The following is a 20,183-nucleotide window of genomic DNA, read 5'->3' as shown; positions in this document are numbered from 1 at the left end:
TCTATATATATAAAAATGGAATGGGTGGGTCGTCGGGTGGGCCTTTTTTTCATTCCGTTGAAAGACACGCCCTACTCACTGGACAGTTAAAAACACCAATCAAACTAACGATGACATCAAGTATTACCCAATCAAAAGTAGGAAAGGAGGCATCTTCATAAAATGCGTGTGGGATGATTTGCATGAGACGCTGCTTTAAAAAAAAATGATAAAAAAAATACGGGATAAATCCCGTCCAGTATTGATTCAAAACGGGACGCGCAATTTCATTCTCAAACGCGGCACGATTCCGTATTTTAAAGGACGGGTGGCAACCCTACAGTGCCAGGTAACCACCCATACAATCACATTGTGATTCAGACTAGGAATGCAATGAATGTAATTACCCCGATCTACATACAAGGCGAAAGTGTTGCAACATTCAAAGATGATGGTTTGGGATAAGTACACCATACAACATAAAAGAGCTTATGAAGCCTTGAACCGAAAAAAGCAACATCTCAGAGATCGTAAAAAAAAAAAAATAGGAGCTAATGTCGTTTTACTCGCTGTAGATTTTAGTCAAACATTACCAGTTATTTCACGAGGGAGACCAGCACATCAACTCAACGCGTGTTTAAAATCCATGCTTCTCCCACGCTCGGTTATATGTCGCGTGTTCTTGGGTAGGTGCACCAAAAAATGTATACATTTAAGCATGTAATGGGCAAACAAAAAATGAGGTATACCCGAAGGCACAGCAGTAGTACTTAATGTAACTTTACTTCTTAAATGTTAATGTTTTACTGTTTAATAATTTATACGCTTCTTATATGTTGTTCAAATTCTTTTATCAAAATACCACTGACAGCGCAATGCACGATAACATCGAGTGAATACACCATACACATCCGCCCACGGCTGCCCTGCTGTGCGCAGATAGGACTTGATTGTACAATAAAATAAAATAAAGATAAAAAGACTAAAACAATCATCACCCATAAAGCGGATAGTAGACGTGACGTACTATATGTGTACCACATTTCAAGTGTATAGGTGCAACGGTTTGCGAGCTACAGGTCATTTAAAATCCTGGACAGACACACAAATTGCCACGGTAGCAAATTACAGAAGAAGATTTTACTGTTTAATAATTTATATTTATATGAAATGTGCTTCTTATATATTACTTCATATTCTCATATGATAATGATGTTAATGTTTATATTGATTTCTGTGTTATTAAAACTGCATGTATGTGTGTATATGTATATATATATATATATATATATATATATATATATATATATATATATATATAATATATATATATATATATATATATATACTAGCAAAATACCCGCGCTTCGCAGCGGAGAAGTAGTGTGTTAAAGAGGTTATGAAAAAAAAAGGAAACATTTTAAAAATAACGTAACATGATTGTCAATGAAAGCCCGTTTCACTCAGTAAGTCTTATGTGTGTGTTTATGTATGTGTGTGTATATATATGTACATGTGTATATGTAGATATGTATATATATGTATATGTATATAAATGTTTATGTGTGTGTGTATATTATATATATAATATATATATATATCTATATATATATATATATATATATATATATAAAAGACAGCAACAGTTATAACAATGACAACACAATTACATTGACAATCATGTTACGTTATTTTTAAAATGTTTCCTTTTTTTTTCATAACCTCTTTAACACACTACTTCTCCGCTGCGAAGCGCGGGGTATTTTGCTATATATATATATATATATATATATATATATATACGAGCTGTATATACCCGGCGTTGCCCGGGGCAGAAGTAACCTAATCGGTCAAACACTTACATATATACCAAAGTAAACCTAATCGGTCAAACAGTTACATATATAAAAAAACCGAACCTAATCGGACAAACAGCTTCATATATACAGAAGCGAACCTAATCGGACAAACAGCTAATCTATATACATAAGCAAACCTAATTGGTCAAACAGTTACATAAATACAAAAGCAAACCTAATCGATGAAACAGCTTCATATATACAGAAGCGAACCTAATTGGTCAAACAGTTATGCATGTGCAGAATAATTTTACAAAGATTATGCGTGTTAACAATCATTAAAAAGAAAAGATTGAGGAACTCTTCTTCTATATGTGATGAAGCTGGATGAAGCTGACTTGACGAAGACGTAGGTGGCATAGATTGGTTTTTCTAAAACAGAAGAAAAAAATGAGTATCTATTATTATTTTAAATTAGAATGAAAATGACAACCTTGATTAGAGATAGATTATCCGTATTAAAATATGTGCATGAATAAACTTTTGCTAACTCTCTAGCAAAAGTTTATTCATACAAATTGGCATGGGATGGCTTTGTGAAAAAGTAAAAATTAGATAAAAATTAATTGAGAATGCGTACTTCCATTTGACTGAGATTATGTGTAATGATGAAAAAAAAGTTTAGTATGTTTTTTTTTTCCATACGGGAAGGATGTAAAACCTTACATAGGCACCCTTCAGCCCGTACTGAAGGGTACTGTCAGATTCTTACTGACTAAAAAACACCCTTTTTATTCCACAGCTACCCCAAAAACCACTATTAGGCATTACTTTGGGGGTGGCAGTAGTTTAGTGGCTTCATCACATATAGAAGAACAGTTCCTCAATCTTTTCTTTTTAATGATTGTTAACACGCATAATGTTTGTAAAATCATTCTGCACATGCATAACTGTTTGACCAATTAGGTTCGCTTCTGTATATATGAAGCTGTTTGATCGATTAGGTTTGCTTTTGTATTTATGTAACTGTTTGACCAATTAGGTTTGCTTATGTATATAGATTAGCTGTTTGTCCGATTAGGTTCGGTTTTTTTATATATGTAACTGTTTGACCGATTAGGTTTACTTTGGTATATATGTAAGTGTTTGACCGATTAGGTTACTTCTGCCCCGGGCAACGCCGGGTATATACAGCTCGTTTTATATAAAGAGCCATTTTAGATGAGGCTGTATAGTCATGCAGCTCTCTTTGTTAGGTGGAGATTGAATGCCGAGATTCATGGATTGTTTTTAGAACATAATGTACTTACTGTGATATTTTTGTTTGATTAGGTTATATTTAAAAAATAAACTAAAAGTGTTGGTAGCTTTTTATGCCAATATGCTAAGTATGTTTGTGCATATTTTGTTATTCACTGTTAATATTGTACTTAATGCTACACAGGGTTGTAACCAGTCTGATGGTCAGCATTCTGTGAAGCATTTCCAGGCAGCTCATTCTGAACCTCACTGCATTGTTATCAGCCTAAGCACTTGGAAAGTATGGTAAGTAATGTATAATTGATGATTCAATCTAAAACAGCTCTTTTTGCAAGATTTTGGTTTTTTTGCAATGCTGAATACCTTTAGTGTTCTGTTGTAAAAATGTCTTTGCCCTTCAACTCAACAAATGTGATTGAACAGTTGGGATTCTGTATGTACAGTACTGTATATACTGAATGCTATCCAGTGACCTGAGAAGAAGACTGGATTCCTTTGGTACTGTGTCTCTTCGGAGAATCCTTGGGTACTGCTGGTTTAACTTTGTGTTGAATTAACGGTTGCTCATGGAGTCCCGAATGAAGCACATTACCTGCTTTGTAAGGGAGCGTCAGTTATGGCACTTCAGCCATGTGACACGATTCCCCAAGGATGATCTGGCTCACAGGATCCTCACTGGACTAGGCTAAGGGGATGCCCACGTAACACCTGGCTGTGGCAGATAGTGGGTCATTTCTGGAGGGTGGGACTGGACCGTGTGTCTGCCTGGGAGGTTGCCAACCAGGATCCCGAGCTGTTTTATCATATGGTGGGCGGCAACGCTCTGTACCAGTGCATACAGCCGAACCTGACCTTGGCTTTTAATTGAATGTGTGGTTTATATTATTTAATGGAAATTAATTTGGGAAGGGGTTGAATCATGGTTTGTTAAATTTGACATGATTGTATGAAATGTTGTTTTCTTCAAATAAAATCAATGTAATGAAAAAAAATTACATCATGCTTACCTTCAGATTAAATGCTACAATCATCTGTACTACATTCTTAACTGGTGTTGAACACAATCATTTTGTTGCATTATGCTATGAAATGTTGCTTATGTTACTTTATTATGTTTGACCTCTTTTGTAAGTCACTTTGGATAAAAGTGTCTGCTAAGTAAATATGTGTAAATGTTAAAAATCATAAGCCAAGACCTTTAAATTACATTGCTGTGAAAGTAATTTGGTGAGGATTTATTTTACTATGTTATTTAAAATGTTTTACTTTGCTTTTAGGTGTCATGAATGTAATGAAGAGTTATCAACACACTGTAACAAAAAAGCCCTTGCCCAAATGGTTGATTTTCTTCAGAAGCATTCAGCAAAAGCACCTTCAGGTAATATCTAAAACTGAGTAGATCTTTCATATTTTAAATTTGTTGCATTAACATGGTGGAATCAAGGCACACTGAATAACACTACTACCTAATAGCTAATAGGACTCTAATTCAGTTCCTAGAATGGAATCATATTTTTATGGTATTATCGTATTCCCCAAGTTTCTGTACGAGCATTCTTCAGATACCTGGGTTTATTCCTACATCCACAAAACATGTACATTACTTAATTTCTATGTCTGAGTTGACCCAGTATCAGTAAGGGTGCTGGGAGGTAGAATGGTGTAATATCTAGGGTTGGTTTCATTAAGTGTGATACTGCAAGCATACTCTGGGTTTTGAACTAAGCAGTTTAAGAAAGTGATAGTTTTACTATTATTATCACTACCTAGGTTACAATATTTTTTCTTCCTCCACAAAATAGTCTTTTATAGACAGATTACATCATAGTTTTTTGACTAAAAGAACACAAATATTACAAAGTGCTAAAAACTCACATGCTTTGAAAATCGATCCATCCACATCCATCCATCTTTATAACCTGTATGTCCAGGGCAAGGTCGCTGGACAGCAGGAGCCTGTACTAGCAGTTATCAGGTACAAGGTGGGAACAACACCTAGACAAGGTGTCAGTCTATCTCAGAGTGAAAACACACACAAAAGGGCCAATTTAACAATGCCAATTCAGCATGTATTTGCATCATGGGAGGAAACCCATGTGAACACAGGGAGAACATGCAAACTCCATACAGATAGCACCCTAAGGGCTCGTTTATACTTCATGCTCAGAACGCGTACATGCCCACATCATGGCTGCCACGCATTCTCAGCGTTCATTTGATGCGTCCTCTGAGCAGGTCCTCAGAAATTAATGCGACGCGTGCGTGAGTTGCAGTACCAGCAAAAAGTCGGGGGGCGCAGTGTGCTAAAAGTTGAAATGTGACATCAGAGTCTCTGTTTACTATCTACATGTGACAGAAAGCCGCTTTGCAGATCCTACGAGATCAGTGTGAGCGCTTCGATTTTTGATAAATGGTTTGATGTGGTGAAGCAAAATGCCGACATACAGATGTATTCGTGGTGCTTTTATATTCAAGCGTCGCATATTCCCGATTGTAATGACACGATACATTTTAAAAGTCTCACATACCTTCTTCTGTGCCCTGCCTAGACTTTTTTTCTAGGTTTACCTCTGGTCCTGACAGCAGCGGATTACCAGCAATAGATCGCCACATTGAGCACATTAAATGTATGATATTCCAACTCTCTGCACATTTAGAATCCTTAGATTTATACTTGATATCACTTTCATGATGAAAAGCATTAAAGTATGTATATTACATTTTATAGATAAATCGGTAATTTCATTTACGTAATGAATACTGTTAATAATTACACACATGGGGGTGACACAGTGGCGGAGCATTAGCGCTGCTGTTTTGCAGGGAGTCACGTCGCTGATATTCCCTGCCTGGAGTTTACATGTTTTCCTGCTGGGTTTCCTCAGTATGCTCCAGTTTCCTTCCAAAGATATGCAGATTTGGGGATTTGGTGCTGCTAAAATGACGCTACTGTATGTGTGTGCTTGTATTCACCTTGTGATGAGCTGAGGCCTCGTCCAGGGGTTGTTTCTCACTTGTGCCCAATGCTTGCTGGAATGGACACATCCCTGGATTTAATCAATAAACATCCTTTTCAGAGATATTGCAGTAAGGTGTCATCAGAATTTAGTGGGTGTTCTTGGCAATTCACAACACAGAGAAGCTGAACATGTTCTCACTGTGATAATATCTCACACTGCCACCTGGTGGATTCCTCCAGATTTACGTAAAGTACGCATGCAAGTATAAACACTACAACGCTTGCGTAGCAGGAGCGTCCGCTGCACCATGCGTCGCGTCGTGTGAAGTATAAACCCAGCCTAACACTGCAAAACCATGCAACCCCTACTTTGGAAATATCAAGGATGACATACAGTGCTGTGAAAATTCCTTATTTGAAAAATGTAAACTAATGACCTCAAGGAAATTGTGCCTGAGTGAGCACACAATATGGCTTTTAAATCATTACTTTCTTTATTTAAAGAACAAAGTTATCTAACACCTCTATCTCCCATGTGAAAAAAGTTATTGCCTCCCAGTTTCTCCACTTGGTTGCCACAACTTTAGCAGCAATAATCGCTACTAAACACTTTCTGTAACATAATATCAGCTTTTACATCGCTGTTGAGAAATTTTAGCCTACCCTTCTTTCCAGAGCTGCTTAATTTCATACAAATTGGTGAATTTATGGTTATGACCTGTTCATTTCAGGTCATGCTGCATCACCTCACAGGTGGCGCACTGGTAGTGCTGCTGCTTTGCAGTAAGGAGACTGTGGAAGATTGTGGGTTCGCTTCCCGGTTCCTCCCTGTGTGGATAGCGCTTTGAGTACTGAGAAAAGCGCTATATAAATGTAATGAATTATTATTATTATTATTATTTATTATCTCTATTGGGTTTTAATCAGGATTTTGACTAGTTCATTCCAAAACTTTAATTTTGTTTCTTCTGCATCATTTCTTTGTTGACATACTCTTGTGTTTTGGTTCATTGTTATGGTCCATCCATCCATCCATCCATCCATCCATACATCCTCTTCCGCTTATCCAAGATCGGGTCGCGGGGGCAGCACCTTGAGCAGAGATGCCCAGACTTCCCTCTCCCTGGCCACTTCTTCTAGCTCTTCCAGGGGAATCCCGAGGCGTTCCCAGGCCAGCCGGGAGACATAGTCCCTCCAGCGTGTCCTGGGTCTTCCCCGGGGCCTCCTCCCGGTTAGACTTGCCCAGAACACCTCACCAGGGAGGCGTCCAGGAGGCATCCTGATCAGATGCCCGAGCCACCTCATCTGACTCCTCTCGATGCGGAGGAGCAGCAGCTCTACTCTGAGCCCCTCCCGGATGACTGAGCTTCTTACCCTATCTTTAAGGGAAAGCCCAGACACCCTGCGGAGGAAACTCATTTCAGCTGCTTGTATTCACGATCTTGTTCTTTCGGTCACTACCCATAGTTCATGACCATAGGTGAGGGTAGGAACATAGATCAACTGGTAAATTGAGAGCTTTGCCTTACAGCTCAGCTCCTTTTTCACCACGACAGACCGATGCAGAGCCCGCATCACTGCGGACGCCGCACTGATCCGCCTGTCGATCTCACGCTCCATTCTTCCCTCACTCATGAACAAGACCCCAAGATTTTTGAACTCCTCCACTTGGGGTAGGATCTCGCCCACAACCCTGAGAGGGCACTCCACCCTTTTCCGGCTGTGGACCATGCTTCTCGGATTTGGAGGTGCTGATTCCCATCCCAGCCACTTCACACTTGGCTGTGAACCGATCCAGAGAGAGCTGAAGATCACGGCCTGACGAAGCAAACAGGACAACATCATCTGCAAAAAGCAGTGACCCAATCCTGAGTCCACCAAACCGGACCCCCTCAACACCCAACACCCCGGCTGTGCCTAGAAATTCTGTCCATAAAAGTTATGAACAGAATCGATGACAAAAGGCAGCCCTGGCGGAGTCCAACTCTCACTGGAAATGGGTTCGACTTACTGCCAGCAATGTGGAGCAAGCTCTGACACCGATTGTACAGGGACCGAACAGCCCTTATCAGGGGGTCTATTACCCATACTCCCGGAGCACCCCCCACAGGATTCCCCAAGGGACACGGTCGAACGCCTTTTCCAAGTCCACAAAACACATGTAGACTGGTTGCGCAAACTCCCATGCACCCTCCAGGACTCTGCTAAGGGTGTAGAGCTGGTCCACTGTTCCGCACCCAGGACGAAAACCACACTGTTCCTCCTGAATCCGAGATTTGACTATCTGACGGACCCTCCTCTCCAGGACCCCTGAATAGACTTTTCCAGGGAGGCTGAGGAGTGTGATCCCTCTGTAATTGGAACACACCCTCCGGTCCCTCTTCTTAAAGAGTGGGACCACCACCCCAATCTGCTAATCCAGAGGCACAGCCCCCGATGTCCATGCGATGTTACAGAGGCGTGTCAACCAAGACAGTCCTACAACATCCAGAACCTTGAGGAACTCCGGGCGTATCTCATCCACCCCCAGGGCCCTGCCACCATGGAGTTTTTTAACCACCTCAGTCCCAGAGATGGAGGAGCCAACCTCTAAGTCCCCAGGCTCTGCTTCCTCATTGGAAGGCATGTTAGTGGCATTGAGGAGGTCTTCGAAGTACTCCCCCCACCGACCCACAACGTCCCGAGTCGAGGTCAGCAGCGCACCATCCCCACCATATACAGTGTTGACACTGCACTCCTTCCCCCTTCTGAGACGCCGGATGGTGGACCAGAATCTCCTCGAAGCTGTCCAAAAGTCGTTCTCCATGGCCTCCCCAAACTCCTCCCATGCCCGAGTTTTTGCCTCAGCAACCACCGAAGCCGCATTCTGCTTGGCCTGCCAGTACCTATTAGCTGCCTCCAGAGTCCCACAGGACAAAAGGGTCCTGTAGGACTCCTTTTTCAGCTTGACGGCATCCCTCACCGCCGGTGTCCACCAACGGGTTCAAGGATTGCTGCCACGACAGGAAACGACCACCTTACAGCCACAGCTCTGGTCAGCTGCCTCAACAATAGAAGCACGGAACATGGCCCATTCGGACTCAATGTCCCCCACCTCCCTTGGGACGTGGTCGAAGTTCTGCCGGCGGTGGGAGTTGAAGCTACTTCTGACAGGGGACTCTGCCAGACGTTCCCAGCAGACCCTCACAACACGTTTGGGTCTACCAGACCTGACCGGCATCCTCCCCCACCATCGAAGCCAACTCACCACCAGGTGGTGATCAGTTGACAGCTCCGCCCCTCTCTTCACCCAAGTGTCCAAGACATGTGGCCGCAAGTCTGACGACGTGACCACAAAGTCGATCATCGAACTGAGGCCTAGGGTGTCCTGGTGCCAAGTGCACATATGAACACCCCTATGCTTGAGCATGGTGTTCGTTATGGACAATCCGTGACAAGCACAGAAGTCCAATAACAAAACACCGCTCAGGTTCAGATCGGGGCGGGGGGGGGGGACATTCCTCCCAGTCACGCCCTTCCAGGTCTCACTGTCATTGCCCACGTGAGCATTGAAGTCTTCCAGCAGTACGAGGGTGTCCTCAGAAGGTATGCCCTCTAGCACCTCCTCCAGGGACTCCAAAAAGGGTGGGTACTCCAAGCTGCTGTTTGGTGCATATGCACAAACAACAGTTAGGACCCGTCCCCCCACCCAAAGGCAGAGGGAGGCTACCCTCTCGTCCACCGGGGTAAACCCCAATGAATAGGCTCCAAGTCGGGGGGCAATAAGTATTCCCACACCCGCTCTGCGCCCCTCACTGGGGGCAACTCCAGAGTGGTAGAGAGTCCAGCCCCTCTCAAGGAGATTGGTTCCAGAGTCCAAGCTGTGCGTCGAGGTGAGCCCGATCATATCTAACTGGAACCTCTCAATGTCACGCACTAGCTCATGCTCCTTCCCCTTCAGAGAGGTGACATTCCACGTCCCAAGAGCCAGCTTCTGTAGCCGAGGATCGGACTGCCAAGGTCCCCGCCTTTGGCCACCACCCAACTCACACTGCACCTGACCTCCTTGGCCCCTCCCATACGTGGTGAGCCCATGGGAAGGGGGACCCACGTTGCCTCTTCAGGTTGTGCCCGGCTGAGCTCCATGGGTGCAGGCCCGGCCACCAGGCGCTCACCATCGAGCCCCACATCCAGGCCTGGCTTCAGAGGGGTGCCCCGGTGATCCGCGTCCGGGCAAGGGAAAACGCCTTCCAAATTTTTTCTTCTTCATAGGAGGTTTTGTTGAACCGCTCTTTGTCTCATCCCTCACCTAGGTCCAGTTTGCCTTGGGTGGCCCTACCAGGGGTATAAAGACCCAGACAACAGAGCTCCTAGGATCATTGGGACACGCAAACCCCACCACCATGATAAGGTGGCAGTTCGAGAAGGGGTCATTGTTATGGTACATAACACAATTATGATTCAGCTTCAGATCACGTTCCCCTCAAGAATATTCTTGTAAAGTACATAATTCATGGTTCCTTCAATAATGGCAAGTCTTCTATATCATGAAATAGCAAAATATCCCTACACCATTACACCATCACCCCTTTTTTTATTGTAGGTACAGTATGATGTTCTTATTGAACACCATATTCGCTTTATGATAGGCAAGTTTAATCCATGCCATATTTATACTGGCAGTAATATGTTGCTGTGGCACCTAAAAATTTTGTTCTGTAAAACAAGAAATAAGAAGTATAAAAATAAAATACATAACTTTAGTATTATTCGAATTGATTTCCATAATACTTATGAAATTTAAATGATAGGAACATCAGAAATTACACATAACATATTAACCAAAACTTACTAAGAGCAAATGAAATTATAAATGGACAATATTCATAATCAGCATAAGTGGACCTTATTCCAAAAGGCTTTGGGAGCACTGATGTTACTCTTGGATTAAAGAGGTTTTATACCTTTCTACTTTCAATGAATCCCATTTTACTCAGTATCTTTCTTATTGCGTAGCCATAAACACTGACCTTGTCTGTGGTTTTTCTGGGATCCTCTGTGACTTGAATGAGTAGTCATTGTGACCTTGGGGTAATTTTGTCAGGCTAGCCTTTTCTTGGGAGATTGACCTCTTTTCCAAATGTTCTCCATTTGGAGATGATAGCTCACACCGAGATGGTGTGGAGTATCAGAACCTTAGAAATTGCTTTCTATCCCTATGCTGTTTGGTGAATTTCAGCAGCCTTTTTCCTCATCTCTTCTGGAATTTCTTTTGATCAAGGTAGTGTGTACTTCTAGAAACTTTTTGCTGACTACTTCACTCTCATGGTAAGGGTCAATAACTACAGATCAGCTACATCATTAAAATCACTGACAGGTGAAGTGAATAAAATTGTTTACATTGCTACAATGTCACCTTGTCAAGGGGTAGGATATATTAGGCAGTCAGCTCTTTAAGGTGATATGTTGGAAGCAGGAAAAATGGTCATGTGCAAGGAACCTGGCTACTTTGACAAGGGCCAAATTATTATGGCTAGGAGACTGGGTCAGAGCATTTCCAAAACGGCAGATCTTATGGTGTATTCCTAGTGTACAACCGGTGAACAGGCAACAGGGTCATGGGCGGCCAAGGCTCATTTATACGCCTGGGGAGCGAAGGCTAGTCCGTCTGGCATGATACCACAGAAGAGCTACTAGAGCACACTTTGCTGAAAAACTTAATTCTGGCCATAAGAGAAAGGTGTCAGAACATACAGTGTGTGTTTGGGGCTGCATAGACACATACCTATCAGAGTGCCCATGCTGACCCCTGTCCACCACCAAAAGTGCTTACAATGGGTGTGTGAGCAACAGAACTGCACCACAGAGCAATGAGAGAAGTTGGTCAGGTCTGATGAATTACATACCTGTGGAAGAAATGGCAGTAGGATGCACTATAGGAGGACAGCAAGCCGGCAGAGACAGTGTGATGCCATGGGCAGTGTTGTGTTTATAAGCCAAACATCATCATCATAAGCCAATAATCATTGCAATCCCTGAAAAGCTGCTTTACCCTGCCATTTTCCATAACCCCCAAAATACCTTACTCTGTCATTGCCAGTTACATTGCACAACACACAGCACACTCTTTCATAGACAATGCAGACTACACACTAAAAGCAGTGAACATTAAGTATGCATTAGGCGTTATTACTAACACTGAAGATGGCTGTTTTGAGACAACATGTCTACTACCTGTTATAAATTTAGCTCAGTGTCATAAGAATGTGACTGATATGTCATTAAAACTGATATGTCATTAAAACTGACTTTTAAGCTAATTTCCACAGCATGTTTGTATTTTATAAATCCTGACTTTTACATAAGAAATTGTTTAAACATGTTTCTGATTGTAAGCAATTTTTTTTTGTCTACATATATGGTCGCAGATGAATAGAATGTGTTGCTGATGCATACATTTCACTAACCACGATTTGAATGGTAGCTGAAGGGGGGAGAAGTGTTGAGACCTTTAGCCTGATGTGACTGTAATTGTTTTGTGATTGTATATATTTTGTACTAAAACAATAAACTGATTGGAAACACAATTGAATAAACCTGACACTTACAGGTTTCATCTATTTGTTTAAATGGTTTTTCCTTCTGTCTCTTTTTCCCTAATGACCAATGTCGGCAAGAGTTTTATAAATACAACAAAATATTTTATAAAAGTACTAGGGCTGATATTGATACTGTATACAGTATATAATTAAGTGTAATATGTAATGCACTGAACTAACCTCAACATTTCACAGCACTACAGGAAAAGGGAATGCTACAGCTCACTAGTTTTTCTCAAGTTTAACCAAAATAACACAGTTCTTCTAAAATAACTAAAGTCACAATTTTAAAATAGATATTGAGTCTTCTCATTTATCAGAGTTAATTATTTATGAGCAATCTGTGCCCAAGCCCACCAGCCCACCAACCAATCAACCCATTTACCCACTGAGGGAAGCATTTATAAATTTTGTCAGTAGGGGTATCATAATACCAGAATTTTTGTATTCGATACCAATACCAGTGAAATTTTATGATACTCATAATGGCTTTTTTTATAAAAGTACCTCCATTTATTGAAGTGAGCAGTACTGTGCCTTTTTCTTGTAATATAGAACAAAATATATAAAGACTTACAGAAGCAATAGCTTTAAAATACAGTAATCCCTCACTATATTGCGCTTCGACTTTCACGGCTTCACTCTATCGCGGATTTTATATGTAAGCATATTTAAATATATATTGCAGATTTTTTGCTGGTTCACGGATTTCTGCGGACAATGGGTCTTTTAATTTCTGGTACATGGTTCCTCAGTTGGTTTGCCCAGTTGATTTCATACAAGGGACGCTATTGGCAGATAGCTGAGAAGCTACCCAACCAGAGCGCGTATTACATATTAAATAAAACTCAAATATATTGTGAGCACGGGGGCTGTTCGCACCCCTAGAAGGTACGGTCGCTCCTCAAAAAACGCTGAAAGATTACCTTCACATTGCTGTCTTCCTTGCTGAGCTTACATATGGCTGCTTTGTCAAGCGATATGCTTCCCGCACTGTGCTTCACATACTTAAAAGATCAAACAGCACGTATTGATTTTTGATTGTTTGCTTCTCTCTCTCTCTCTCTCTCTTGCTCTGACATTCTCTGCTCCTGACGGAGGGGGTGTGAGCAGAGGGGCTGTTCACACACTGGCCTAGAGGATACGGACGCTCCTCTAAGAAATGCTGAAAGACTACCTTTACATTGTACATCCTTGCAGCTGCTTTGTCCGGCGTTGCTTCGCATACTTAAAAGCCAAACAGCCCTATTGATTTTTGTTTGCTTTTTTCTCTCTCTCTCTGACATTCTCTGCTCCTGACACGCACTCCTTTGAAGAGGAAGATATGTTTTAATCCTTTTAATTGTGAGACGGAACTGTCATCTCTGTCTTGTCATGGAGCACAGTTTAAACTTTTGAAAAAGAGACAAATGTTTGTTTGCAGTGTTTGAATTAAGTTCCTGTCTCTCTACAACCTCCTGTGTTTCTGTGCAAATCTGTGACCCAAGCATGACAATATAAAAATAACCATATAAACATATGGTTTCTACTTCGCGGATTTTCACCTTTCGCGGGGGGTTCTGGAACACAACCCCCGCGATAGAGGAGGGATTACTGTGTATATATATATATATATATATATATATATATATATATATATATATATATATTCATTGCATTCGTAGTCTGTGTCACAATCTGATTGTATGGGTGGTTACCTACCAGGTAACGCTTGTGGTTGTTCAGCAAGTCGGCTAACATCTGCCACGGTGCCCTCCTTCAGTTGCGAGAAGCAGATCATAGAATGGTTGAAATAGTTTACTGTCAAATAATGCAAAGAGTACGCGACACGTGTTTTGCTGTAATTCAGGGCTCATCAGGCGTACACACTCATTGCAATCCCTTACGGGAATCGAACCTCGGACGTCAGCGCTAGAGGCGAAGCCCCTAACGCTGCGCCACAGCGTGTGGTTCGTTTATTTGACAGTATGTAGATCGGGGTAATTACATTCGTTGCATTTGTAGTCTGTGTCACAATATATATTTATATATATATATATATATATATATATATATATATATATATATATATATACTCCATCCATCCATCCATTATCCAACCCGCTATATCCTAACTACAGGGTCACGAGGGTCTGCTGGAGCTAATCCCAGCCAACACAGGGTGCAAGGCAGGAAGCAAACCCTGGGCAGGGCGTCAGCCCACCACAATATATATATATCATAACTAAGTCAGTATGATCAAGGGGGGGGAGAAAAACTCTTCTTCCTCCACAGTTGCATCAGGCACGATGTAAACTATACAACCCCAAATGATCATACTGACTTAGTCACCTCCTAACCACCACCCCCCCCACTGAATGTAAGTCTAAACATTATCCTCTGATGAAGACCCCTGATAGGGGTTGAAAGCTCAGGAATAAAAAAAACTATTCGTGGATCTCCAGCTGCAAATATGCAAACCGTATCACAGACCTTCTCTTTCATATATATATATATATATACAGTATATATATATATATATATATATATATATATATATATATATATATATATATAATATACACACACGTCATCATTTAGAACGACTGTCTTAATTTGTCATTGAGACAGCTGGTCTGCATAACTGTCCTTACACTTGCTTGACACATTTACCACTATCTTTACTCATGTCTGTTTCTGTCCATCTTTATTCTCATTTTCTGAGTAAGACCATGCTTTGTGCCTCATGGAAAGAATCTGTTATTCTCTGATTCCTAAATCAAAGCTCTTTTAATTATTCAGAGTTGTTTTTTCATATTAAGTTACTGCTCCAGTTTAAAATTATGGCATAAGCAGGTAATGCTTATACAAATACATTTTTAATTTTAATTATGTAATGGGTTTAGTGGAAATGTTTCTATATTATAACCTGTGCCATTCAGGTTTACCTGTATACTGTAAACATCTGAGCACTAAATTTTCAACTGCACTGCCATCTTGTGGAATATTATTTTTGATAAACTCTATAAAAACTGTAGTTATTATAATTATGGATCATAGCATTTTATCGGTTTTCCCTTTGTTCACATAATTACAGCAGTTGTGAATTTGTGATTTGTAGCATGCCTTGCTGTTTGAAGAAAGGATGAGCAGCTGTCTCTATTGTACATTATTTTCATTATTTTGATGAAAACCATGAATTCATGGAGCAACAATATGTATATCTGATGTGAGGAATGCTCAGGCACAATAATCGTCAGTGGTTATCTTTGTCTGCAGAAAATACTTCAGTGCTTTTGCCTGCATATGACAAAATGACTCTTAAGGCTGTGATCCTACTACAGTAATCCCTCGCTACATCGCGCTTCGACTTTCGCGGCTTCACTCTATCGCGGATTTTATATGTAAGCATATCTAAATATATAACAGGGATTTTTCGCTGCTTCGCGGGTTTCTGCGGATAATGGGTCTTTTTACTTCTGGTACATGCTTCCTCAGTTGGTCTGCCCAGTTGATTTCATACAAGGGACGCTATTGGTGGATGACTGAGAAGCTACCTAATCAGAGCACACAGTTAAAGTTCCTGTGTGCTGATTGGCTCAGCGACGGAGCGCTGCATTAACCAGGAAGTCTCATCTCACTCATTCAGCATTAACGTGCTCCTGCCACTGCTTCAGGGGCGCCGTGTCCAAGTGCCAACAGAAGATGCAAGTGATTGCAGAAAAGGTAAAAGTTTTGGATATGTTGAAGGAAGGGAACAGCTACACCGCTGCAGGACACCATTACGGCATGAGTCCATGATTCTTTTTATTTAAACTATTTGCCCCCTTCCTGATTTCTTATTCTTTTGCATGTTTGTCACACAAAATGTTTCTGATCATCAAACACATTTAACCATTAGTCAAATATAACACAAGTAAACACAAAATGCAGTTTTTAAATGATGGTTTTTATTATTTAGGGAAAAAAAAAATCCAAACCTACATGGCCCTCTGTGAAAAAGTAATTGCCCCCTGAACCTAATAACTGGTTGGGCCACCCTTAGCAGCAATAACTGCAATCAAGCGTTTGCGATAACTTGCAATGAGTCTTTTACAGCGCTCTGGAGGAATTTTGGTTCACTCATATCTGGACAAAATTGTTGTAATTCAGCTTTATTTGAGGGTTTTCTAGCATGAACCGCCTTTTTAAGGTCATGCCATAGCATCTCAATTGGATTCAGGTCAGGACTTTGACTAGGCCACTCCAAAGTCTTCATTTTGTTTTTCTTCAGCCATTCAGAGGTGGATTTGCTGGTGTGTTTCGGGTCATTGTCCTGTTGCAGCACCCAAGATCGCTTCAGCTTGAGTTGACGAACAGATGGCCGGACATTCTCCTTCAGGATTTTTTGGTAGACAGTAGAATTCATGGTTCCATCTATCACAGCAAGCCTTCCAGGTCCTGAAGCAGCAAAACAACCCCAGACCATCACACTACCACCACCATATTTTACTGTTGGTATGATGTTCTTTTTCTGAAATGCTGTGTTCCTTTTACGCCAGATGTAACGGGACATTTGTCTTCCAAAAAGTTCAACTTTTGTCTCATCAGTCCACAAGGTATTTTCCCAAAAGTCTTGGCAATCATTGAGATGTTTCTTAGCAAAATTGAGACGAGCCCTAATGTTCTTTTTGCTTAACAGTGGTTTGCGTCTTGGAAATCTGCCATGCAGGCCGTTTTTGCCCAGTCTCTTTCTTATGGTGGAATCGTGAACACTGACCTTAATTGAGGCAAGTGAGGCCTGCAGTTCTTTAGACGTTGTCCTGGGGTCTTTTGTGACCTCTCGGATGAGTCGTCTCTGCGCTCTTGGGGTAATTTTGGTCGGCCGGCCACTTCTGGGAAGGTTCACCACTGTTCCATGTTTTTGCCATTTGTGGATAATGGCTCTCACTGTGGTTCGCTGGAGTCCCAAAGCTTTAGAAATGGCTTTATAACCTTTACCAGACTGATAGATCTCAATTACTTCTGTTCTCATTTGTTCCTGAATTTCTTTGGATCTTGGCATGATGTCTAGCTTTTGAGGTGCTTTTGGTCTACTTCTCTGTGTCAGGCAGCTCCCTATTTAAGATTTCTTGATTGAAACAGGTGTGGCAGTAATAGGCCTGGGGGTGGCTACGAAATTGAACTCACACCACAGTTAGGTTATTTTTTAACAAGGGGGCAATTACTTTTTCACACAGGGCCATGTAGTTTGGATTTTTTTTCTCCCTAAATAATAAAAACCATCATTTAAAAACTGCATTTTGTGTTTACTTGTGTTATATTTGACTAATGGTTAAATGTGTTTGATGATCAGAAACATTTTGTGTGACAAACATGCAAAAGAATAAGAAATCAGGAAGGGGGCAAATAGTTTTTCACACCACTGTAAGATCTACAGCCGCAGTGTACTTTAACCAGGGCGCAAAACGAGTTGCAAGTGGACGTGATAAGGCAGTAGTCTGGATGGAATCTGCTTTAGGGATTTGGATTGAAGACTGCCAGAAGAAGAACAATGGCGATGCTACACAATCGCCTGAAGAGGCTCCTTTAGAAGAGCTGTAACGCTCTCCTTTGTTGTGCAGTAAAATTAAATTCATCGTTATCGGACAAGTTGTCGTGTCATTGTTGGTGAGTAACCATAATTAATTGTCTATGTACAGTACTTATTACATGTACATAGTTTAGTGTCACTGTACACACATTTTACTGTATACAATTTTTCTTGCATTGTACGTATTTATTGCTGGTGGCCTGTCTGTCGTAATGGCTGTAACATATGTGATATCGGAGACGCTCGATATCTTTAAAATAATATTTAGGTTTTACTGTATATAAACTGTGTTTACATACATAATTTAAACGAATCTTACCTAATATCTAAGAGAGTACAAAGGGTTTATGCTGTATAATTGTGCGGGAAATGTTTATAATAGTGTGGGAGAGTTTATAAGGGCTTAAAATATATAAAAAGAACCATATGAACATATGGTTTCTACTTCGCGGATTTTCACCTTTCGTGGGGGGTTCTGGAACGCAACCCCCGCGATGGAGGAGGATTACTGTATAGCCCAATTCTGTTTTTCTGTTGTTTTTTTTTTTTTTTTGTTTCTTTTCTCCTTCACGTGACACACATTTACTTAGTTTAGAGAAGTGTGAACAGCTAAAAACAAATGGAATCAGAACTTTTCAGATCAGATTTAGAACACTTTTACATGTGGTATTAAATCAGATACAGAAATATGTAATTTGAATGTTACCTCTGTGTGAGTACTTGAATCAGAATCATCCGGAAGTTTTCTCACCATAACTAATTTTTTGTCACTGTTTAGTCTACCTTTATCATATCTCTACATTACCAATTAAGATGGACTACATTACTGACTCATCATACCAATGGAAAGAAATCAAGGTGGTGCATTTAATAAGCGTTTAGGGCAACTGACATATGCCAATATATCCCATTTGCTAGGTGTTTCCTGAGTTGATGCACCTTATACATGTTTGTTTCTGAGGGAGTCTTGCAGACAGACATTGACACAAAGTAATCAAATGCCCCCTCATAATCCTTAAATATGAGTATTAATTGGTGAAAGTCACCAAAACATTTTTTACACAGAGAATATGTTGTGTTCGCCTGTGACCTCATATTTTTCTGGAAGTCCACCACGTGGCTGGCTTAGACAAACTTTTTTTTCCTGGTCCCCTATGATGCTTTGGGAGGCCAGTGTGACATCACAGAGTTGTAGCAGCCATATTGGATGGGGATATCTCCATCCAATCGCATATGCACAGAACTTTCACGCATGCAAACTGTAAGAATACTCCATCATACATTTTATTTTGTTGCCCAGATCTGCTTCATGCATGCATTTAAACAAACAAACAAAAAATAATTGCAGTATTTTCATTTGATGAGTTCATTAACTGGATTTAATGAAAATATTATGAACACTGCCACCAAGTATACAACGCTGAACCCTGTGCACTCATGCATGCTCAATTATCCTCACAGGGTGGCTGGCTAGTCAAAGCAAACCTTAAAGGAGCCATTCCCCTTCCCCCTCACCCTCCCAGAGTTACAAAACACATGAGACCCTGTAAACTAATAATAAAGGTAGATTTATTACTACTTAATGTGCGTTTCTGTCTTTCTTGATGGATGAAAAAAAAAAATGGGTTGAGCATCTGCACAGTAGGGCTGTGCAATGTATTAAAAGTTTACATTGTCATGTCGTCATATGAAAACATTGCCAACTTAGGATCAGGCGATGGAGAGATGGTTGTGTATTACAAATAATTAGATGCTTTAATAATGTATGGTGGGCAGTTCAGGATGTGTTATAAAAAAATAATTATTTTTTCTTTTTATTGTGGTGTATTACCACGTATTTTGCTCTTTCTTATCATGCATTCAATGGCTCATAGAATGAGCTGGCATTTCATAATACAAATGACCAGTTTCAGACTCTACTCAAGGGGACCCTATAAAAGAGGCAAAAGGAGTTTCAACTTGTGTAACTACAGTGAGTGGTTATTTTAAAAATCGCGCGATGTAAAGAGCAAGAAACCATGGGCATTTAGAGCATTTGAGCCACACAGTAGCATGGC

The 20,183-nt window shown here is 40.8% G+C and overlaps 1 protein-coding gene across 3 annotated transcripts in view; it reads left to right on the top strand.

Moving 5' to 3' along the window:
- Positions 1-20,183, top strand: part of usp45 (ubiquitin specific peptidase 45) — a 201,733-nt gene that overhangs the window by 52,173 nt on the left and 129,377 nt on the right. For all 3 annotated transcript variants that reach the window (XM_051925500.1, XM_051925499.1, XM_051925502.1), the window contains exons 4-5: positions 3,223-3,323; positions 4,316-4,416. In XM_051925500.1, coding sequence (XP_051781460.1) covers positions 3,223-3,323; positions 4,316-4,416 — 202 coding nt within the window. The remainder of the gene's footprint in view (positions 1-3,222; positions 3,324-4,315; positions 4,417-20,183) is intronic.

Source organism: Erpetoichthys calabaricus, chromosome 3 (genome assembly GCF_900747795.2).
Source record: "Erpetoichthys calabaricus chromosome 3, fErpCal1.3, whole genome shotgun sequence".
In the NCBI taxonomy this organism is placed as follows: Eukaryota; Metazoa; Chordata; class Cladistia; order Polypteriformes; family Polypteridae; genus Erpetoichthys; species Erpetoichthys calabaricus.
Note: the sequence above shows the minus strand (reverse complement) of the source record. Positions and strands in the feature narration are given on the sequence as shown.